General features: G+C 37.8%; 2 protein-coding genes across 4 annotated transcripts in view; one reads left to right on the top strand and one right to left on the bottom strand.

The window, feature by feature from the left end:
* LOC139944742 (telomerase reverse transcriptase-like) overlaps positions 1-2,308 on the top strand; it is a 39,926-nt gene extending 37,618 nt beyond the window's left edge. Inside the window, exon 26 of the mRNA XM_071941803.1 lies at positions 378-2,308. Within this exon, the coding sequence (XP_071797904.1) occupies positions 378-455 (78 nt within the window). The 3' untranslated portion in view covers positions 456-2,308. The remainder of the gene's footprint in view (positions 1-377) is intronic.
* Positions 2,309-2,447: 139 nt separating this feature from the next.
* The window catches only part of LOC139944741 (unconventional myosin-XVI-like), a 62,680-nt gene continuing 41,456 nt past the window's right edge, over positions 2,448-23,671 (bottom strand). For all 3 annotated transcript variants that reach the window (XM_071941802.1, XM_071941799.1, XM_071941800.1), the window contains 6 exons: positions 21,992-22,113; positions 14,356-14,462; positions 9,587-11,424; positions 9,065-9,190; positions 8,268-8,692; positions 2,448-6,631 (listed from right to left, as the gene is read on the bottom strand). In XM_071941802.1, coding sequence (XP_071797903.1) covers positions 6,392-6,631; positions 8,268-8,692; positions 9,065-9,190; positions 9,587-11,424; positions 14,356-14,462; positions 21,992-22,113 — 2,858 coding nt within the window. In that variant the 3' untranslated portion in view covers positions 2,448-6,391. The remainder of the gene's footprint in view (positions 6,632-8,267; positions 8,693-9,064; positions 9,191-9,586; positions 11,425-14,355; positions 14,463-21,991; positions 22,114-23,671) is intronic.

Genomic DNA, 23,671 nt, shown 5'->3' with positions numbered 1-23,671 from the left:
GCGATCCTTTGCAATCCCACGTACATTTCCACCCCAACAGATCAAGCAGTAGGCCCAAACACTAGCAACCAGTGTCGTAAAAAGTAGCTAAAATTTTACGATTGACATGAAAAGAATTTAATTTCCTAAGACAAAACATACGGAAATTAATTGTGGAGTCGAGCCCTAGGGGCCATTTCACAAAGAGTTCAGATTGATTTTTACTAAAATCAATCACAGTTGCTAAGTAAAGTGTGATGTCACAATACAAATCACTAAGGTATAATACTGACAAATTGTCTTACGATGAATTCTATTGCTTTGTGGAAATCTCTTTTCTCCTAATAACGAGATATGTCCACACTTACCTTCTCTTCCTATATTACATGTCTCCCCAGGCAGAGCAAGAACTCCTGGCACTAGAGGTAGCCACATCACCATCCATGCCTCAAGCTTTCAAGGAGATGAAAACATGACAGGCGAGTGTGACGCCGCATGAAGCAGGGTAGTCCATAAACCCTTGTTTGACCTGTAGCAGGGTAGCCCATTTACCTTCAATTGACTTGCGACCATCAGAGCTAAGCAAAAAAAGTAGCTAAGCACAACAAAAGAAGGCTTGTCAGAATATGGTTACCAGCCAAAATAGCATGATATATTAATATCTGTAGCTGGTACATGTATCCTGCTTATTTTGCTCTAAAATGCACAAAACAATCTCAAAATGCCTCAAGGTGTACATGTAACCCCTTGCCTTTTGTTGTTATCAAGTTTTGGCCTAAAATGTACAAAACAATCTTGCATTTTCATCAAATTTTGCCCTAAAGTGCACAACAAAATCATTTTGGAACTTTGTGCTACAGCAAGTAACAGCATGAAACATGGGCCAAGGTTATGTTATATGGTTTTGTTTTTGTGTTTGTAGATTCTATGTTTACATGGGAAACATTGGACAACGTCAATTTGGTCCCATACCTTTTCTTTGTAAAAGTAGCTCAATACTGAGACTGTTTGCAGCTGCTCTGGGCATTTTGGTTCAAGAGGCTTGCGGCTGCTACATGTATGGTCTCTAAAGGGTTAAACAAGTGATCACCAAAGAGGATAGGTTTAAAGTATATAAATTATTTTGTATCAAATATTGTGTACACTACACATTGTATTGATGTCTCCTCTTAGCCTATCCATTCTACCGTCCACTTAAAGACACTGGACACTATTGGTAATTGTCAAAGACCAGTCTTCACAGTTGGTGTATCCCAACATATGCATAAAATAACAAACCTGCACCATGGTCAAAAGAAGTTGTGTGCTTTCAGATGCTTGATTTCAAGACCTCAAACTCTAAATCTGTGGTCTCGAAATCAAATTCGTGAAAAATAACTTATTTCTTGAAAACTACGCCACTTCAGAGGGAGCTGTTTCTCAAAATGTTTTATACTATCAAACTCTCCCCATTCATTATCAAGAAAGGTTTCATGATAATAATTATTTTTAGTAATTACCAATAGTGTCCACTGCCTTTAAATAACAAAGTATACAGGAACATTTTTTTTTTTTTTTTTTCAAAGGTAGTTTATAATCAATATGTGACCATTTCATGTTAAAACAAGTAACATTAACAAGTATTGTAGTTGTTAATTTGTCAGATGTTTTTTTTTTTTTTTTACTGATAAACGGAAAAGAAATCTAGCATTGATTACATTTTTAAAAGGAATCATCAAAAGTACAGTAGGTAATCATAACTCTTGAAATATGTTTCAAAATCATAATATTCTGAACCAAATTTGAGCCAATCGGACAAAGATTTTCAATGTTAATAACCTGTTATTAAACAACCCATTTCATGTTTTTTATCTACAGTTTCTGCATTCTGTTATAGCTACATACAGCAGGTTTATTTCTGAATACAAAATCCAAACAAACAAACAAATCGTTAAAATCAAAAGCTTCACTCTGAAAAATTAACCATGGCTAGTGTCTCATGATCCAAAAAAATTAAGCTGGAATTTTGTTCAAAGACTTGATCCTTGTTTCAATAGATGGGTTGCAATACGTGTCATCGACCGCCATTTTTGATGCATTACCAAGGAAAAAGTGCATGTCGTGTACGCATAGCGCGTGATTCTCAGCCAATGATAGCTCTTCATGCGTGCACAAATTATCAAATATGGCGGCCGATGACGTCTATTGCAATCCATCTATATTTTAAACATCTCACCCTGAAATGTTATCAAAATCATTCCTTTCACCCAATTTTGTGTTAATTAAATAATATAGAACGTAATACATCATTGTACATGTACAATCAAAGCGCAACTTATACAAATAAAAATCATATAGAAGCAAGACCCGCCTGCTTTGGAAATGTTACTGTTAGAGCATAAATAGTGGACAGATTCAGTTATAGACTCTGCAAAACCAGTTGCTTTTCTTTATGTTAATTACAAACTATAAGCTTTATACAGTTACACACCTAAGTTCCGACAGACCAATGTTCTGATGTCCCTAGTGTTTTCCTATTCCTAACCCCAACCCTGACCCTAACCCCTACCCGAACCATAACCCCAACCCAACCCCAACCCTTACCATAACATGTGAACCACAAGAGGGCTGTCTGAACATAGGGGTGTCGGAATATAGAACAATGGCCCTTCATACAGTCTATTTGTGACTTATTTTAAATGTTTATCAATAAATTATATTGAAGGGACGCAAAAAAGAGCTTTAAGAGCAAAATGGCCGATGAACCTCATTTTAGTTGCAATAAAGTGCTGTGTTTTTTTTTTTTTTTTTTTGCTCATCAGAATGGCAGTGCATATAAAAAATAGCCTCAAAGAGTGCATCCTATTTGAATAAAAAGCCAAACTATTTGACATAGCAACTGTCTCTTTAGTCTGAGGAATTCAAATTTAAGTGGTAACTTGTGACTTGTGACATTGTACCAGACATTATTTAATGTTGCCTCATGTAACATGGACATTAGAGCAGGTGCGCGCAAACACAAAAATCATATTTCAAAACATAAAGTAATAATTGAAAGATAACCTGAAGGCAAACCTTAAATTTAAAAATCAGAATCAAGAATGGATTTATGTAAAAGCCTGGTTAACTCCTTGTTAGTAAATCATAAATATGTCGTTAAGGACAATATCATTTAAGTATTTTGTGTTGTATTTACACCTATTTCTCGCATAAGTTCATTTTGTACACTTCACATTCACATGCATACCTATTGGAAATGCCAATAAAAGTTAACCGTTAACTACGACTGCTTTTGTCATGTTATTTACCATTTTAACATAAATATTTACAAATTACTTTCAATGAAAAGAAACTACGGTTAAGTCGTTAATTACCCTGTCCCTTAAAGCCATTGGACCCTTTCGGTAAACAGTATTGTCCAAGGCCCACACTTCGTGTATCACAACTTCTATATCAAATAACAAACCTGTGGAAATCTAGACTCAATCGGACATCGGAGTCGGGAGAAAATAACGGGAAAACTTACTCCTGTTTTCCTGCGTTTCGCCGTGTCATGACATGTGTTTATAACAAATCCGTAATTCTCGTTAACGAGAATTTATATTGTTTTACCGTTTTCTCAAAAAGTAAAGCATTTCATGGACTAGTATTTCAAGAGAAGTCTTTCACCATTACCTTCTGTAAACCCTGTAAATTATTTGTAAATCTGTGAACTTTTTTTTTTTTTTCTGTACCGAAAGGGTCCAATGGCTTTAACACATTGTATATAAAACAGTTTCTCATACTAAGTTTTTTACTTATTGATTAAGAATATTTCTTCAAAAACCTTTCTTAAAATGTTGTCGAAAAGTAAAGAAAAAATCTTTTGTGTTTGTCCATCTCACTTCTTGGAATTAGAAATGCAATTTGCATACGTTTGCATAATCTTAACTTACCACTAATCTCGATAATAATACAGATGTTTGAGTTATTAAACTACATAAATAGATTTACATAATCGCCAACAATAAAAAGAACAGCAATGTTTGTTCTAAAAGGATATGAAGCACTATTAATGAAGATTACAATATCATTGATTATTGCTACAAAACAAAATCAAAAGTCATCATCCCCAAGTTGCAGAATTTGTAAGAAAACCTTTATATTTTGAAATAACAAATTTTTATCTGACAGGTCCGTATCATTAGCCATAAATAAAACTTACAAATTGGAACAATTGTTCAGAAATGGTCCAAAATTATGTGCAAACTTTAGGTGACTTGGGAACACTACATGTAGGTATTCAGAGGTAAATTTACTTCTAAAATGCCATTTTTGAACATTAGCTCATTTAAAAGAACAATTAACCTGGTAAGTCTGCTGCCATCGAGTGTTTCCAAAGTCTCCTATTGTTCCAAATTATTTATTAGACATATTGTCAATATCCATTTTATCGCATATTGTATAACTCATTCACAGAATAAAACAACTATTTTCAACATAAAACTGTATTAAGTTTTCCATGAAGGTACATTCCTACCTCCATGGCTTTTCAGACCAACTACCAAAATTTTGTTTACTCAAATATTTTTACTAAACCAGGAAAGACAACAGAAGTCAACAAAATAGTTATATTCAAAACATACTTTGTCAATAATTTGGTTGTTAACCGTCAAAACCAAAGACTGTTTCAGTTAAGTTAGCCATTGGTTAATCACTGGTTACAGCCACAAAAATGCACCCATGATGTCCATGTTTACACCTTTGACCTTTTTGTGCTTTTCTAAACTCAACCATAATTCTAGTCAGATATCAAAATGAAAGCAACTTTTTAAGGAATGAATCGTCAGCAGTGAAAAAAGTGGACATACTGTCTTAACAAAACAGCAATTCGTATAAAAATGCCAGTTAAAAAAACCCTGTAAATTAAGAATTTCAGTGAAATCAGGAATCAAGATCCAAATAATTCCATTTTAGTTTATTTTCCTTTGTTGTAAAAAGTCATATATAAAACTCATTTTGCCATAACATTTAATGGCCTTAAATTCGGACGTAAGCAGAGTCTTTATCTCAAAGGATAAATGACAACACAACACAGACAAACGTGTGTCAATGTATGAAACATGATTGCATTTTTTTCAGAACTGCCGTGCTAAATATTTAAATTTGGAATGAATATTGGTCAAGTTAAATTCTCAGGAAATAATTATACCTGAATTCATAATGGTCCTCAAATTATCTTAATAATAAAATTGTTTTGTTCTGATCACTCAGTTGTGAAATCAAAAATGGTGAAATAAAGTCACCAGCTCCTTTTGACAACATGTAGGTACATGTAATCATTTACATGGAATGGTCAACATTGGTCACTTGATTTGCCATAAACCAACAAACATATACATGTAGTATCAAACATAATTTAACAATTTCATTTCTGTGTAAAAGTCTAGCCACTTAAAATGGTGACCCTTTATAGAAACCATGCATTACTGTATAATTACAGACATACACCCAGACTTCTTGGACTATCTCCTGACTATTGAGACTTTTCACACTAGATTCCTGGATTTTCCATCTATGGGAACCCAGTGAATGTTGGGATATGGTTGGCAGTACAATACAAAGTTACATCCCATTATTATTTGTTTTATCCGATTTGGATTTCTTCTCGACCAGTTTTTCCAAAGTAACAACAATCCAGAAGTTTTCCATGACTTTCCACAATACATTCCTTGATTTTCCGTTTTTTTCCCAACATCTATGGGAACCCTGGTTAATATATACAGTGAATATGTATGGAGATGCTGGCAGCACGATACAATCTTATCTCCCATTAGATTTCTTCTTTACATGATTTCCAAAGTAATTTTTCTATGACTTTCCACAATACATTCCTTGATATTCCGTTTTTCTTCCCAATGTCTATAGGAACCCTGGTTAGTATATACACAGTGAATATGTATGGAGATGCTGGCAGCACGATACAATCTTATCTCCCATTAGATTTCTTCTTTACATGATTTCCAAAGTAATTTTTCTATGACTTTCCACAATACATTCCTTGATTTTCCGTTTTTCTTCCCAATGTCTATGGGAACCCTGGTTAGTATATACACAGTGAATATGTATGGAGATGCTGGCAGCACGATACAATCTTATCTCCCATTAGATTTCTTCTTTACATGATTTCCAAAGTAATTTTTCTATGACTTTCCACAATACATTCCTTGATTTTCCGTTTTTTTTCCCAACATCTATGGGAACCCTGGTTAGTATATACACAGTGAATATGTATGGAGATGCTGGCAGCACGATACAATCTTATCTCCCATTAGATTTCTTATTTACATGATTTCCAAAGTAATTTTTCTATGACTTTCCACGATACATTCCAGATCTATGGGAACCCTTGTTAATATACACATGGAAATATCTGTGGCAGTCCGATACAATCTTACATCCCATTATTATTTGTTTCATCCGATGTGGATTTCTTCTTGACGAGATTCCGTTTCCACGTCGGCATAGCCTTAATCTTGGCTTCTCGCTCTTCCTTTTCATGGTCTACAGCGGCCTGTGCCTCCTCAGCCTTCTTACGCTCCTTCTCCATAATCATCTTCTTCTTCCATTCTGGGATGTCTTTCCATTTGGCGTCTTCTTGTTGTTTCTTCATCGCTTCTTCCGCCTCCTTTTGCTGAAGGTTTATAAAAAACATGTAACAAACAAAATCATCAGACTTTGGTCTGACTGCGCTGTTTCTATTTCATAGCAATGCTAACTGTAAGCACAAAAATTTTTTTTATTGTGCAACATGCACAATGCGAATCCATGGCGAACGTGCAAGATGGGCGACTAAATTTCTTGCTAACCTGTGAAATACGCTTACACGCTTAGACGGTCTGGACTACACGAAGGCCATGTCTCTATGGCCTTGGTCTTCGCCTTGTTGTCCCTTCAAAAATTTCCCTTAGACATGTTAGACTTTTGAATGCTCACAATGATTATTATTTAGTGCTAGCTTACTTGCATTGCCACTTACTGGTGTGACCCAGGAACACTTGGGTTAACCCCTAATCTTCCAAGATAAGTGTTCTGGTTTCTTTTACATGCACCACAACTAGTACTATGTCCCATCTAGGGGCAAAGCCATTATGGTAAAGTATGTTGCTCAAGGACACAAGTGCCAAGACCAGGACACGAACCTAGCCCTGGCAGCCTTACATTTTCGATTAGTACTACAGTGACGTCCTGGACATCAGGGTACATTTCTGGGGCGGAAAATTTTTACAGCTTCATAACTCAAACCTTACCTGCAAGAAAGCACCAATTTCAACAGATTCACATTCCATGGCAGCATATGTTTTTTTGCGGTGGGTTTTGATCGTCATATATTCTTCACAAATCCGTCATTTTCATGAAATAATGCAGCTCCCAACGTTAAGGAATTCCCAGTTTTGTTCGTACTCTCACAGTCTGCCGTGTGTTACAAGACGCACGACGTGCAAATTTTGAATTGTGTTGTTAACGCTGTGCAGTCAAGATACGGTGACCAAGAATTCATGCGTCTACGCTTGCATCGTGCGTCTTGCCAGCGAATGTATACGCGTACGCACGACAACAGACAACACTGTGAGAAAACCATCGAAACAGGAATTTTTTAACATTGGAAGCTGCATTATTTCACGAAAATGACAGATTTGTGAGGAAAAAATGAGGACCAAAACCCACCGCAGAAAAATGTATGCCGCCATGGAATGTGAATCGGTTGAAATTAGTGGCTTGTTGCAGGTAAGATTTAAGTTAAGAAGCTGTGAAATTTTTCCGCCCCAGAAACGGGCCTCAATAGTTAGGACTCTGTTCCTGTGTACAGAGAAAGAGTCCTACATGTATATAGGGCTAGACACGAACCCACACTCTGCTGATCAGAAACAGCTTGAGTCCAGTGCTCTTAACCCCTCGGCCATGACTCGCCATAGTAATAGCAGAATTGGAAATTGAGTATCGATATGCTGAAAGATCGCAATTGCAAATTTGTAAGAGAATAATGAAAGAAAAAACACCCTTGTTGCATTGCTTCATGTACTTTCAGATGCATAATAGAAGGCTTCAGCTGAAGTCTTGTATTTATTTAAGTGAGAAATTGCCTCTTTCTCAATAACTACGTTACTTGAGAGACAGTCGTTTCTCACAATGATAAACACAGCTCTCCACTGCTCGTTACCAAGAAGAAAAAAACATTTGCTAACAATTATTTTGGGTAATTACCAGAAGAGCCCAGTGCCTTTAAAAAAGACCAAATCTTTTTTTCAGAAGTGAACTTTCACCCTCACCTGTTGCTCCTTGAGTTTTTTATCTCTCATGGCCTTCTTCCAAGGAGGCAGATCATCCTCTTGAGGCGGGGAAGCGCCTTGCCCGACTCCGTTTGATGAAGCAGCACCCTGGTGCGCAGGAGGAGGGATGACTGCTGGCTTAGTGGCAACACCCTGGTGGGCAGGAGGGTGGTTGGCGGTAGGTCTAGCTGTAACAGACATGCCTGCCGTCACAGACGGAGGTGGAGGTATCACTCCAAGGTAATCATCACTAGATGTTGATTTGGTCTTGGGTTTTGGAGCGACGAACGGGATGGGTTTGGCTTGGGTTTTGGGGCCAGGACTCTTCAGGGCTGGGCTGGGAGGGGTCTTCGATGGTTTAGTCGGGCTGACTGGCGGTGGCTGACGTCTGTTGATGACCGTGGCTTGCTCATCAAGGTCAGCGACTGCATGTTTCAAATTCAGAGTTAATTCAAATTCAGAGAATTGCAAAGGTCGTGGGTTCGACTCCCACTCGAGTAATATGCCTGTGATTTTTTTCCACACAGTGCCATCAGTGTATATGGGTAAAACCAAAATGAATATTTGTTATCCCCTATGCAAATTTAACATCCATTCAGCAGCTTTTAAGCAGAAAATGCTGGTAAGCAATTTACTTTGCTACGCAAAAATTGAGAGGGTCTCCAGTTGCAACAGTTTAAACCTTTATGGAATTTGTGTCGGTAACCAGTTTTTTTTTTTCAGCAAGATTATTCTGTGCTAAGCAAGTCTTATGCTTAAATGATTTCTGAGATTGAACCCCAGCTTTGAGTGCTTACCTTGTCCCTCTGTGCCTGGACCTTTGACTGGCTTTGGAGTAGGACGGAGTCTGTGAGCTCCTGACAGTAACTCAGCCACCAGATCATCCATCGGTGCTTCAGACTTTTTACGCTTCCTTTCGGTGTCTAATAGTTGACAACAAAATAACACTATATTCAGCAGAGTCACATTTATAAAACAATAGGGAGACCGCCAACATAAGGCTAGATAGCTCAGTTAGTAGAGCCCCAGCTTGTTAATTCTAAGGTTATTGGTATGAGTCCCACCCGAGTGAATTTGTCTTTCATTAACTCAAAATCAATTGAGTTTTTCTCATACCATGCACTTTCAGTCTCTGAATCAAAATCTGAATTATACAGTCGGCAAAGCATCGTAACGGAAACATCCCACCAACTTTGTTTTAGAGACGACAGTGAATAAAATTCAGTTTTCAACATAGGGGAACTGAAAAACCCAATCCAAGAAGTATGAACCAGGCTTCAATTTTAAACATGTTAAAAGAAAACAAAAATCACACTCACCAGGTGCAACTGATGACAACTGCACGTTCATAATACCATCCAAGAGGCCTCCACCATGGCCTGAAGACCCTCCCATCGGAGCAGACGGGGGAGGCGGGGGAGGAGGGGCAAAGGGTGCTGCGGGTAACCCTGAGGGTGGAGAGGGTGCAGGGGGTGCAGGGCCAGGCGGTGGAGGGGGCGCAGGGCCGGGCGGTGGGGGCGGGGCTGCCCCTGCATTGTCCAGCATCGGAGGAGGAGGTACAGATGACTTAGAGGCTTTCACAACTCCAGGGATCCTCGTGAAAACGTTGCTGGCATTCGATGGAATTGGGGGTGGGGCTTCAGTGGGCGGGGGAGGAATGTTCGCATATAACTCGTTCAGCGATGGATCTGGCTGCTGTAGGTTGCCGTAGAGTTGTTGTTGTTGTTGTTGTTGTCGTTGTTGTTGTTGTTGTTGTTGTTGGTGATGTTGTTGTTGGTGATGTTGTTGTTGTTGTTGTTGGAAGTGATTTGATTGAGGCTGCTGAGAAACAGAAGGGGGCGAGGAGCTGTCCTTGTACAATGAGTAAGGAACGTTTGAATTTCGGTAGGCATTGTTGTGAGGCGCTTGGTTAGGGGAGGTTTCGGGAAGATTCCCATAAATAGGTTGTTGGACTGCCTGTGGGGCTAGTTGGACTGCCTGTGGGGTGTGTTGGACTACTACTTGCTGTGCCTGCTTAACATTGCCATAGAGGGGCTCAGAGACATTTCCGTAGAGGGATTCTTGTGGAGGGGGAGGGGCAGGCATGTCTGGAGGAGGGGGAATCCCCTGGGTGTCCGAATACCTCCTGGGATAATTAGATGGTTGTGATACTGGGTATTGGGTAGAGGACGTTTCAGCGCTGGACATACAACGCTGTTTCTGCTCATGATATGCAACCATCTGTTCGGTTCCCATCGTGAGACGGGTATGGGGGTCTCGAGTCGGCGCAGGGGGCCTTCTCTTAACCGCTGCAACCTCTTCTTGCATCCGAGATGGTGGGAATTGATCTTGTATATCGGACAACGGTCGACTTCGAGTTTTCTCGGGAGAGGATTGTCTTTTCTCGGCAGATTCAAACTGCGCCTTGAAGGCTGCGATGCGTTCTTTCTTGGCAACCCCCTCTAGCTCATCGGCGGCGCTCCACCGTTTCTTCTGGTCGACTGTGACCTCCGAACCCTGTTTCTCCTCCTGTAGGAATCGCGCTCGGATGTTTGCAATGTTCTGTTTCGTCTCCTCGCTGACGTCCGACATCGGCGGTGGAGGAGGGAAATCACTGGGTATGTTTGCAACCTCTAGATCATGGGCAATTTCCATCGGTGGAGGGGGTGGGAGGTCACCCATTGGGACGTAGGTGTCCTCACTGTCTCCTTGCACGAACCCATTCTGGGATGGAGGGGGCGGGGGCGGGGGAGGGGGAAACATATCTCCCCCTGGCTGGAATGGTGATGAGTTCATACTCAGTGAGCCACTACGTGGCGGAGGCTCTTCCGGATGTTGAGTTGCCCCGCCAATATTTATGCTTGCATCGGGTCCCAAATGTAGTTCGTAGATCGGATCGTCAAAAACGTTGTCGGCTTCCTTTGGCGTTGGTTCCTCGTCTGCTTGTGTAAGCGACGAGGAAAGTATGTTCTTGTTTGCTTTTATTTGATCTGCAGTCAGCTGATAAGGCAGGGTAGATTGGCGTCTTTCCAGTTCAGGCTTACTAACGTACATATCTTGGTTACTGTAGCCATTGCCAGTCATACACTCATACGACGATTCTGAAATCAATGTCGACGTTCGTACATTTCCTTCCATATGGGCATAATTAGAATCTGTCGAGACATTCTCATCACTTCTGTAGAATCAAAACGAGACGAAATTTAATAATTATTCCAAAATCAGTTTTACTCATTTATAACAAGTAATAAGTTAAACATTTGAACAGCTGCCCTGATCCTGGCCTAAGTGCACTTCAAAACCTTTCCCACAGACTTTAAGTGTTTCCAAGGAAGTGGTATGGGCACACTTCATGATCATCTGGACTTGCTAAGACAATCCTGCAAGGCACTGTATCAAGAGGAAGAAAGAGAGGCAGGCAGAGAAAAAGGTGGGAGGAAAACATCATAAAGTGGATGGGCCTAACGCTGAATGACTCCCTGAGAAAAGTCTGAGGATCGAGAGGGATGGAGGAACTGATTGACAAGTCTTCGAGAGGTATCCCCACCGTCAGAAGACTACGAGATAGGTAACAGGTAAAGGAAATGCCCTTAGTCATCAGTCAAAATTTATTCAATAATTTGAAGTTTGATCAAAGACTACATGTAGAGCTGGATTTGACAAAGCCTGTCAGCATAAAAACTTGCTAAGCAAGGAAAAATCTTGGCTTAACAGAACAAAACTGGTTACCAGCGAAATTTAACATTGTTGCAACTGGTGCCTCACTCATTTTTTGCTTAGCAGTATTTTTTGCCTGACAGCTTTATGAAATTGGACCATGATTGAAGCGTTTTACTTCTCTTTAATATTTTTTTGTCTGACTGGTTTGATTTGAGAGCAGGTGTGAAAATTAATTTACCACCTACAATGTTGTTGTGATACAAGGAGGTATACTGGTATATGATTAATTGACTTGACACTTTATCAATGGGTAAGTTGATAAATGTGCCAGTCGGTTATAGATGTAGGGAGGGAAAAAGGAAAGCGGCTGGAATTACAACTAATTCATCTTTACAGTAAGTTTATTAAAACTTTTAATACTTTTCAATTCATATTTTGATTAGAGGCGCACTTCAAAGTAGAACATAATCCATTACTTTTCATGGGCATGTTTTTTAAAAGGAAAGTATTCCCTTTGTTTTTTGAACCATTCAAATGTTTTAATCATATATAAATGAAAATATAGATCCGAGAAACATTACTTACAGTGACGCTTCTCAGAATCCAAATTTTGGGCGTTACATATATATAACCACATTACTTCAAAGTGAGTTGTTTCTCACAAGGCTTCAATTGTCAATTCTAAATCAGTTGTTACCCCATAAATTTGAATATGGGAAGCATTACTGACAGTATCTTTCTTAGATTGTGTGTTCCTATTAGAGACTATCCTTATTATTTTTGAGAAATAATGAGTAAAACAATGTCATGAAAATATGTTTTACATGCAAAACTAATTTCTGAATCCTGAGAGGAAAATTATTTTAGTGACTTGTTCAACTCATTTCTTAAAAACTACAGCACATCAGCAAGTAATATTTTAAAGGGAAGGTTTCTACCATCAGTATCTTCAAACTGTGTAAGTTTAATGTAAATCTGTGGACATTGTGTTTAGTGTCCTACAAAAAGTACCCAGACCCTTTAAACAAGTGTAGATGGGAATGATACAGCATTTATTATCCAAAAGAAATTCACAAACAATCTTTTTTGTTTTTCCGGGAAAATGATCGAACTATTTTTCCGGGTGATCCCAATACACAGGTAACAGCCCAATACACACCTGTAGGGTTTAATGTGACCCTGACCTTTCACCCTTGACCCAGCTTCCTGTCATACAGGAAGTTGGCAGGAATCATCAGTTATCTTGATTTCCCGTTGAAGTGAGGGTTATCACTTCAACTGATAATGAAATCAACGAACAGGAACTTGGCCACCGTGCAAAAACTAAGTTGCTATTGTTTTTGTATGAACTAGTTACTACCAGACATTTTTGTTTTGTTGTTGTTTGAAAGGGATATAAATATATTGTACATGAATGGTGCATGAATTAGTACCAAAGATGGCATTTTAAAACTAATGTTTTTTAAATTTATGTAATTTGTAATCATGTTTTTTTCATATTGAGCAGCAGGGAAACCATGATGATGATAAAATAGAAACGGATGTACAGATACTCTACTCTATGGGTTTACTTTAATTTGTGATCTAGAATAAATGAACTGAAATTTTTATAGTTTTAGTGATACAACATTATCTTTGTTTTATTTGTTCATTTATTGCTTTTGTTTTATTATTTATTTAATATCATTATTTTTTCCCCTCTATATCTTAAAAAATAAAAGCCTAAAAAAATTATTAAAAACTGAAACTTTTAGAAATATAACATTGTCTTTTTATATAGCTTTGTTTTTGTACACGGTGCTTCTGTTTTGCGGCAATACTGTGCTTTATGAGTCTTTTTGTTGATATTTTAGGAATTTCCTTAATAAAATACATATCCTATCGACCCAAGTTTTTACAGGAGCCCGAGAATTTATCCCTAAAAGGTAACATATAAATTACGTTCTTATTGGTAATAATATGATTTTAATGTTGATATATTTTAAGCTAACATGATTGGTAGTCATCACACACAACAAATAATTTTTACTTGCTTATTTTTCTTTTGTTTATCATTTATTTCTTGTTTGTCCTGGATGGGCAACCTTTTGTCATCAAACACAACAAATAATTTGTTTTACTTGCTTATTTCTACTTTCTTAATTATTTATTTCTTGTTTGTCCTGGGGAACCTTTTAGTGAAACACTTTTTTTCAAATGTGCCCAGCAATAAATAACACTCATTCAAGAGACTATAATTAACAGAAAATTGTAGAAAACATTACTGAAACATTAAAGTTTTATAAGGGTCTGTTTACGTTTAGTAATCACTAAAAAAAAAAAAAAAAAGGGAACTGAATACCAGAAAACTATAAAGAAAATTTTAAAAAAGTACATCCTAAACCAGAGCCCCTAAGTACCTATCTTCATTTGTGTAGCATAAAATTTGAAAACAAAATTTGCCTCTTACCTCTCTTCTACCGTGCCTCCTTCTTTGTTCTCCCCCGACGCAGCAATATCATAGAGTCCCTTCACTACAAGCGTAGTCTCATCATGATCGTTGCAGCTCTCCAGCACCTGGGGAGTCGAATCACAAGAAGGTTCCATATTCAATTCCGTTCCACTCTACTACTCAAGAGAATCAACCCAGCTCAGGGTAGCGTGGGCCGGGCCAGCGGAGAATGAAATGAATACCAGACGTTCCCAGAGTCCCAGTGGAGATTCTATACTTCACTGGCTGTTTTTTTTCATTACCGTTCCATCAACATTGACCCATGGTAAAAAAAAATCCATTTTTTTGTCTGTTGCTGCTTCTTTATGTCAGCATAATTATGAATGGATTTTTTTTTAGCTTCTTCTCAAGTCGACTTTGACAAAGGAGAGGCGGAGCAGAGACGGACAAAAGCACTTATTAGTCATTCACATCGCTGGAGAAATACTATACTGGCCTTTCCAGTAGAGCAGCCACTTGGCATAATGGTACATGCAGCAGTGCCTGCGCAGCCTGCCCTCATTGTCAGGGGGGGGGAGGGATGGATATAATTGTCCACTCTAGTGGAAATCTGACACATCAAAACATGATTTGAAACAAAAAAGCTAATCAAGGGGAAAGAGATAGAACAATATATTAACGTGGAAAGAAAAACTAGTAGGCCTACAGATTGAATAGATGTTATTTTTGCAGCGGGATAAAGAGTATGATTTGTATTAACCCTTACACTGATGTGTATTAAGCAATATGCCCTACTGTAATTTCCTGAATTCTGTGAAAAAAAATCCACAGGTAAATCACTCAGATGGAATTTTAACCCACGACCTTTGCATTTCTAGAGCCTCAAGCCACCGGGCTAGCTCAGTGGTCTAATGCTAAGACATCTGCTCAATAATGCAACAGAATGTACCACATAATACATTACAGTAAGAAACATGTTAGAAATGTATGTAAGAAAGAAGAAATATGGCCATGAGCTATGTACAGTCCTGGAGGCCAAGACTTAAAATTTGATTTATGACACAATTTGGCAAATAAATTAACTTTGGAAAGAGACTTCCTTTCAAATAATGACCTAATAATTCCAATTGTGTCAAATTATATCATACCCTGAAAAAGAAATTTCCAAGCCCAAACATGCCCCTCCCCCATCCTAAAATAAATAAATACAAATGACCAATTCACTGACGTAAATCTCTCCTAAGCAACAATGACAACAAAAACACAAAGGACGCCTAATGCAAATTCCAGCTGTTCAGACAAATTTTCTAAGCAAACTGAAAGGAAAAAACAGACTCCACCTTCAGTCGCGAGCCTTTGCAGTCATCAACGAGTGATATCGTCAGAGTATAATGAGATGTCAAACGCCCGGTCAGTTGTCTCCACTATGAGTGGTGTCGATATTACTAGACATTCACAGTCCCACTACCTACAGAAAGTCATTGTTTCTTAAATCTTACGCTCCGATGAGTTCTACAACCTTGACTTCATCCTCTGTTCTCTTTCACCGGTAACCATCATAAATAGTTAATGCTTTTGGCATAGCTTCATAATCTCACAACCAGCTACTATTACAGACACTCAGTCAAAGACATTTCCTCGGTGTTGAATCGCGTGCGTTTTCGAGACATAGACTAGCCAAAGGCCCTTTATGTACTTCTATAAGACTTTGTAAAGCCTAAACGACTTATACAAGTCTTTTTTTCTATTAAAGGGCTGTTTTTGTCACATTAGAAATTCTCGTGGGTAGTTGTCAATGTTCCAAGTAAACATAAGCTATTCAGAATATTCTGCGCAAAAACAATTGTAAATCAGAGAAGTCTTTATTCCTATAAAAAGGGGTATTTTCATCACATGAAAATTACTCATCTTGGGTAGTTTTTTCAATGTTCCAGTGCGAGCATAAGATATTCAGAATAACACCTTGCTGTAAAATAAAACTTGTCCCACACAAATAGCCTAAAAACATTTCCTCCGAAAACAAGCCGTGACCCGATCTGAGCTTTATAGCCTTGAATGTGAAATTATTCCTGCCCTCACATCCCATCGCACCCCACACATGGTTTGGTCGGGGCTCTGCACTCTGTAGGCCACAAAACAAGGTCAGGTGATGTATAGAAGGTGTTACCATGGTAACCGATCAGATGGGAAAGCCATCAATTGCTGGCTGTGGTTATTGAATGGGATTCTGATTGCCATTAAAGGGACAACATCATAAGAAAAGAAGTATCCACATTTAGTATGGTTGAGTGTTGACAGTGGATATGAGGTGATGGAAGCTGACCCAAACTATGCTATAAGGCCCCTTTTGTTACATTATCCCTAAATGTATACGGTATATGTTTTCTAAAGTTGTTTTTTTGCATTTTAATTGATGTTTTTTGGGGGAACTAGTTTGTCAGTTTACATTCCATTAGAGGAGCTAATATCAACTGTCCAACTGAAGCAAACTATGTTATAAGGCCCCTTTTGTTACACTATCCCTAAATATATACAGTATATGATTTCTAAAGTTGTTTTTTGCATTTTAATGGCTGTTTTTGTTTCTTTGTTTTATTCTGGGGTGTGTGTGTTCAATGGTCACCATTTAGTGGGCCTGCGTGACTGTTCAAGCGTTTGCACTTTGATGTTTGTGCAATATTAAAGGTAATTTAAACTAAACTAAACTATAAAACTAAACTAAATTTAACAATAAAACTAAACTAAACTAAACTCAACTCAACTTAAACTATACTTCTTTCCAGTTTGGCATCATTGAGCTCAGGAAGCGCAACGTTTGTGTGCCACCATCTTTTTTTATCACAAATTTTTGTGAAATTGTTCTTCTAAAATCGGGGAATGCTACTGTTTGTCCAAAAATAGAGGACACTTCCAGGCACAGCATTTCAATTCTCAATGACACAGAGCTCCTGAGAAACTACAGTTGAGTCAATCAGCTGAAATCCTGCATACCTGTGAAAATTTTGAAAATGAAATATTTCTTTTGGTTTGCACCAATCAAATTAAAGAGTATCAGCCTCAAAAAGCGTGGGCCTCAAGTTGTCAATCTTTAAAAAATTGAGTTGGTTTGGGAGTCATATTCTCAGGCAATTTTTTTAGTTATGAATTAAATGTATTGTTGTGTGAGTCAAATAACAAACAAATAATATAAATGTGTTTGGGAAAACTGCAATGCTTGTCTTGGAGGTTAATGCAGCACAATGCCGTTAGAGGGCGCACTATTACGGTTTAATCTGCTGAGCGCAATACACTATCCACTATCGATCACTGACTGTCTCACATGAATATTCTCTCAACAATTAGCTCTAGGTATTCCCAGTCTTTCTTTTATAGTAATTGTCTTGTAGACAGGTTTCTATGTAGAGTAAGGCCTACAGGATTTCCTTTTAGCGTCTGCAGTGCAACACTTATGTCTACACCACACCATGACTTTGTGCTCAATTACTGCCATAGGAAAAGGCTCATTCGATCTCACTGTCACACCACACTGACACATAATGTATGATGTTTAATCTACCATCGGCTGATGCTAACACTACGGCTCCTAAACACTGATCTTCTGAATAATAAGTCAGGTTTTTTTTTGAGTCGGATGTTCGCCTGTCGGTGATTTCAATTTCTATAGTAGTTGTGAGAGTTCAGTTTTTATTTATGAACTCAAATTCATTTAGAAAGAGTTCTAATAAAAGTGGGAAGTCTATAAATGGTGTAAAATGTTAATGTTAATACAATTTCAGAGAGAATTTTCAAAAATTATGTAATTTGCAGCCAACAAAAAAACTCCACAAAAGAATTGTTTTGTTTGTCTAAAAGTAAAATTCAGAGCTGTTTTTGATTACTGTCAGTAACATCTCTCTGATTGTGTATTCCAATCAGATTATTCTTTTTGCGTTGACATAATCACTCCGGCTTTTTGGCAATATCTCAAAAACGTTTACCATCATTTGAAATGAACTTTAAACAGTTTCATTGTATCATATTTAACGACACAACAACACTTACTCCCACCTTTTGTAAGAAAGTGATTGTCATCGTTGGTTTTAGCGATCCCCACCTATGTAACATACTCCCTCCGGAAATCCGCCAGTCTGACTCAATCATGACATTAAAAAATCTGTTGAAGACTGAACTGTTCAGAGCTCATTAATTTGTTTTTTGTTAATTCTCTGTTTGTACAGCACCTTGATCTAGTGTCTAGGATATGTGCGCTTTATAAGAACTTTGTATTATTATTTAACGCATACTTTCCCTTTAACCTTTAAACACATAAAACATTCATCATGCTTCACCTGGGCAGATTTATGTGAATCTGCGTAATAATGTCATTGATACATGACATTCAAACCTCAGCTGCGGCTTCACAGGGTAGTAAATTAGAAGATGATGGTAACAAGAGAGAGTCATCATTATTTTGACAACCCTTCATGTGATGAAAGAAAGTGACCTTTTGAGAAGTGGACAAACTAACAGTTGAGTCTTAATGATGCATCACACCTGCAGACTAGGTTGCCACATTCGAGATAAAATGTGATGCGATCAAGCAAAATGGGCCGTTTGTGGACCCACGTAATTTTTAATTTTTTTTTATAATTATACAATTGAAAAGAGCAGAGTATTTTGGGTGATGAAACCAAAGATGCCTCATCAATGAACTTAATCACTATAGCTAACAAGCCTGAGGAAACCTGTAAACAAAGGTTCTTGCTATGTGAACCTCCTACTTTTCCACGATAAAGCAGCCAGGGTATTTGGTCCTTTGAAAAAAGTAGTATAACTGTATTGGACACAAGACAAGTCCTGACCTACATGTACAGTGGTAGACTAATTTCATGCTATTTAATCACAAGTGAACAAAATCGCAAATCAGACTTAAGTAGAGAGAATATCATGCTTGAATAAGTGTTCTGGGTGCTTTGAGGTGCACTACCAATCCCAATGCACAAGACCAATGGCTGAAAGACAGTGGACACAATTGGTAATTGTCAAACACCAGTCTTCTCACTTGGTGTATCTCAACATATGCATAAAATAACAAAACTGTGAAAATTTGAGCTCAATTGGTCGTCGGAGTTGCGAGATAACTATGAAAGAAAAAAACACCCTTGTCACGCGAAGTTGTGTGCTTTCAAATGCTTGATTTCGAGACCTCAAATTCTAAACTTGAGGTCTCGAAATCAAATTCGTGGAAAATTACTTCTTTCTCGAAAACTACGTCACTTCAGAGGGAGCCGTTTCTCACAATGTTTTATACTATCAACAGCTCCCCATTACTCGTTACCAAATGAGGTTTTATGCCAATAATTATTTTGAGTAATTACCAATAGTGTCCACTGCCTTTAATGTCACATCCAAAGGACAAAGCAATTATGATAAAGTATCTTGCTCAAGGATGCAAGAGCCAGGACGGGGACTCAAACCCACACTCTGCTGATCAGAAACACCAGAGCTAGCTCTCGGTGCTCTTAACCACTCGTCTACAACACTCCAATGAGCCATTTTGAGATATGGTGTACACAATACTATGACACTGTAATGTTTGAGTAAATCTGTCTGTATAAAACCCAAACCAAACAGTGCACTCCTATAGTGGCCACCACACCTCAAAATTAGAAAGATGTCATGTCACCATGAACTTGGAAAAAGTTGCAACCTTAAATTTCCTGTGGAAAGCGATCTAGGTCAATTTTCTACACCTCTGTAATCTGAAGGTTCTGAATATCTGACAATTACAATCATCTCCCTATCACAACAATACGTAAGTGACCTGTCACCACAAAACATCACAAAGTTGCAATACTACACTTCCTGTAAATAGAGTTTTTTAGGTAATTTTTCTAATACCTTTTTAACCTTTAGGTCTAGATACATCCATCTAACCATTACAAAAAAAATTAAATGACCCGAGTCCACAAAACCTGGCAAAGTTGGGACTATAAATTTCCTGTAGACAGCGTTCTAGGTAAGTTTTTTAGACCGTTGTAATCTGAAGGTATTTAAAATCATCTCTCCATTAGAAACAAAGTGACCTGTCACCACAAAACCCGGGAAAGTTCCAATTCCACACTTCCTGTAAACAATGTTTTAGGTCATTTTTCTTTACCTTTCTAACCTTTTACAACCACTAACCATTTGAGAAATATGTCAACGAACTGTCACCACAAAACCTGGCAAAGTTGCAACACTACGTTCCTATGAACATCGTTTTTATAGGTCATTTTGCTCCGCATTTGTAACCTCACAGTCTATAGGATCATCTAACCATTAGAAGCATAAAAAAATGTCAGTGCCCCACACCGTAAAACTTGGCAAAGTTGCAACATTCAATTTTATGCCGACACTATTCCAAGTCAATACTCTTAACATTGCAATATTTAGCTATTTAGAATAATCTCATCTATAAGAAAATACACGTGTCAGTGACCTTCATTGCAATTTCCTGTGAATAGCGTTATAAGTAAATTTTCTATACTGTTTAAGATTTTTAAGATCATCTCACTATTAGAATAATACAATGGCCAATCATCACAAATACAGACAAATATGCAACCTGTCACCACAAAACGGACAAAGTTGCAACTCTAAATTTCCTGTGAATAGCGTTACAAGTAAATTTTCTATACTGTTTAAGATTTTTAAGATCATCTCACCATTAGAATAATACAATGGCCAATCATCACAAATACAGACAAATATGCAACCTGTCACCACAAAACGGACAAAGTTGCAACTCTAAATTTCTTGTGAATAGCGTTATAAGTAATTGTTCTATACTTTTTTAGGCTTCCTCGATCATCGCACCGTTAGTAAACTACAAATGTCACTGACCAGTCACCACAAATAACAGTTAAGTACGCAACCTGACACCACAAAACTGTGCAAACCTAAATTTCCTTGAAAAAAAATTAAATTTGAGATGAATCATTTCTCAGACTTCTGAGGGTTGGTGTCTGTTAACGAATGCTGCGGTTGGTACCTGCTGTAACCTTGCTAAACATGGATGAATTTGATGTTCAGGTGAAAATACCATGACAGTTTTTTGGTGTTTTCTCAACAAGTAGACACTGTAAATTTCATATGTGAATTTTTATTGTATATTTCTTTATCATTTTACTTATATACCATGAGGCCCTAGTCCCACTAGGTATTTTTTACAGGCTAATTGGAGGCCACTGAATGCACTGTATGGCAAAGGAAAACACCAGAAACAGAAAATTCTCTGAAAATTGAAATGTCATCAGTGTTTGGTTTTTTTTTCATTTTATTTTTGTTGCGGTGATATCCTGGAACCAGTTGCCTAAAAAAATAACCCTGTGCAACACGGTCCCGATATACTCTTCTATAATAATAATATTTGTTCAGACAAAATATTCAGAAGTACACATTAAAAATATATTGATAACTTAGGTTAAACAACAGTGGGATGCCCATAGGAGAGCACAAAAATAAAAAATATAACTGTCGCAAAAAGGCGTATGTTTCCCAAATCCCAGAAAAGCCCGGAAAATGCAAGAAAGGGCATAAAAAATAGGCCTAACAAACAGGAAAAGGAGCACAGTTAGACATAAAGGAGAGACTTAAAAACTCTGTGGAAGGAGAGAAATGAAACCGAACTTACCTCCAGCAACGCATCTCCCTTTGCATTGATTTCATTCAAGAAGTTGGCTACGCATTCTTTCTGTCGATTCCAATGCCCAAAGAAGCTTTTCATTCCTTGTCGGCTTAGAAAGCCTCGTACCACTGAAAAAATAAATGCCAAGAAACTTTACCGAGCCTGTCGTTAATGTTTTTCTTTCACTCCACGTGGTTGTTAAAGTTTGATAGTTTTGTTGTAATTAGTTTTGCACCTTTAAACTTTATAAAACCCTGAAAGTGAAAGTGCGTACTGAAAGAAAGTTAACTTGTTGCAAACGAAAACTCAGCAAGTACGTTCCCCTCAAGAAAACTACATAGACTTTATTATGGCATCATCATCAGATGTCCTGTATACAGCAATGACTACAGACACACTATAACACAATAGGAACCAGACTATTTATTCCTCTGGCCTCGGTTTGGACATAAAATTTGTGGATACTGATAAGTGCTGCTCTACACAAACAGTCCACTAACAAAGGGGCATGCGAGCGATATGAACCAAATGAATATTTGCAAACTTGTTGCTTCCAACGGATGAAGATTATACATTCAACCTCATCATATTACAAAACATCTTTGATAAAACGCAACCAAATATTTCCTCTGTATATGCAACATATACAAAAAGAAAATGTGTCTAAAGTTGTAACAATATATAAACGAGGAAGGAGTGAGGAAACTACTGATCGTATAACAGGACACAAGTTTGGAGTTCCCCGAACCTAATAGCACCATTTCCTGCAAGAAGATGCTGAAGAGGGCTCCCATGGCTCAAATTCGAGGGGGTTGGGAATCCTCAAAACTTTTAATGGACCAGAGAAATGGACCCTTCCCATGAAATATGCTAATTACATTCACGCATGCATACAGACCCTATTGGTTGGCAAACGCTATAGAGTTGTGCACTAAGCAGACAGGCAATCCCGTCTGTGTGACGCACCCATTACCCATGTACAAAACAGCACAATGTTCCCTCATTTTGCCAACCAAAACGTAAGCGCGCACGCGCTATGTGCAATTTACATATTTCATGGGAAGGGTCTATTGTTACAAGACCGGAATTAAAATGAGAAGAACACCATCTACACAGTTTCACATTTGAGCTGTTTTTGGAACAAGTACGAGGAGAAGATTTTTTATATTTTTTTCATGTAATGCTTCAATACTCAAAAGAATGTAAATACATTTGTATTGATCAGTTTAAAGGCAGTGGACACTATTGGTAATTACTCAAAATAATTATTAGCACAAAACCTAACTTGGTAATGAGTAATGGGGAGAGGTGGATAGTATAAAACATTGTGAGAAACGGCTCCCTCTGAAGTGTTGTAGTTTTCAAGAAAGAAGTAATTTTCATCGAATTTGATTTTGAGACCTCAGCTTTAGAATTTGAGGTCTCGAAATCAAGCATCTGAAAGTGCACAACTCTGTGTGACAAGGGTGTTTTTTCTTTCATTATTATCTCTAAACTTTGATGACCGATTGAACTCAAATTTTCGCAGGTTTGTTATTCTATGCACCTAGTGAGATACAGCAAGTGAGAAGACTGGTCTTTCACAATTACCAATAGTGTCCAGTGTCTTTAAATTAAGAATGCAGTGAGGTGTTGTGATTCCACAAGCACAAAACTGCTGACTTATATGGTCATAACTTAACTTGC

Source organism: Asterias amurensis, chromosome 12 (genome assembly GCF_032118995.1).
Source record: "Asterias amurensis chromosome 12, ASM3211899v1".
In the NCBI taxonomy this organism is placed as follows: Eukaryota; Metazoa; Echinodermata; class Asteroidea; order Forcipulatida; family Asteriidae; genus Asterias; species Asterias amurensis.
This window is presented reverse-complemented; position numbering and strand designations above follow the sequence as displayed.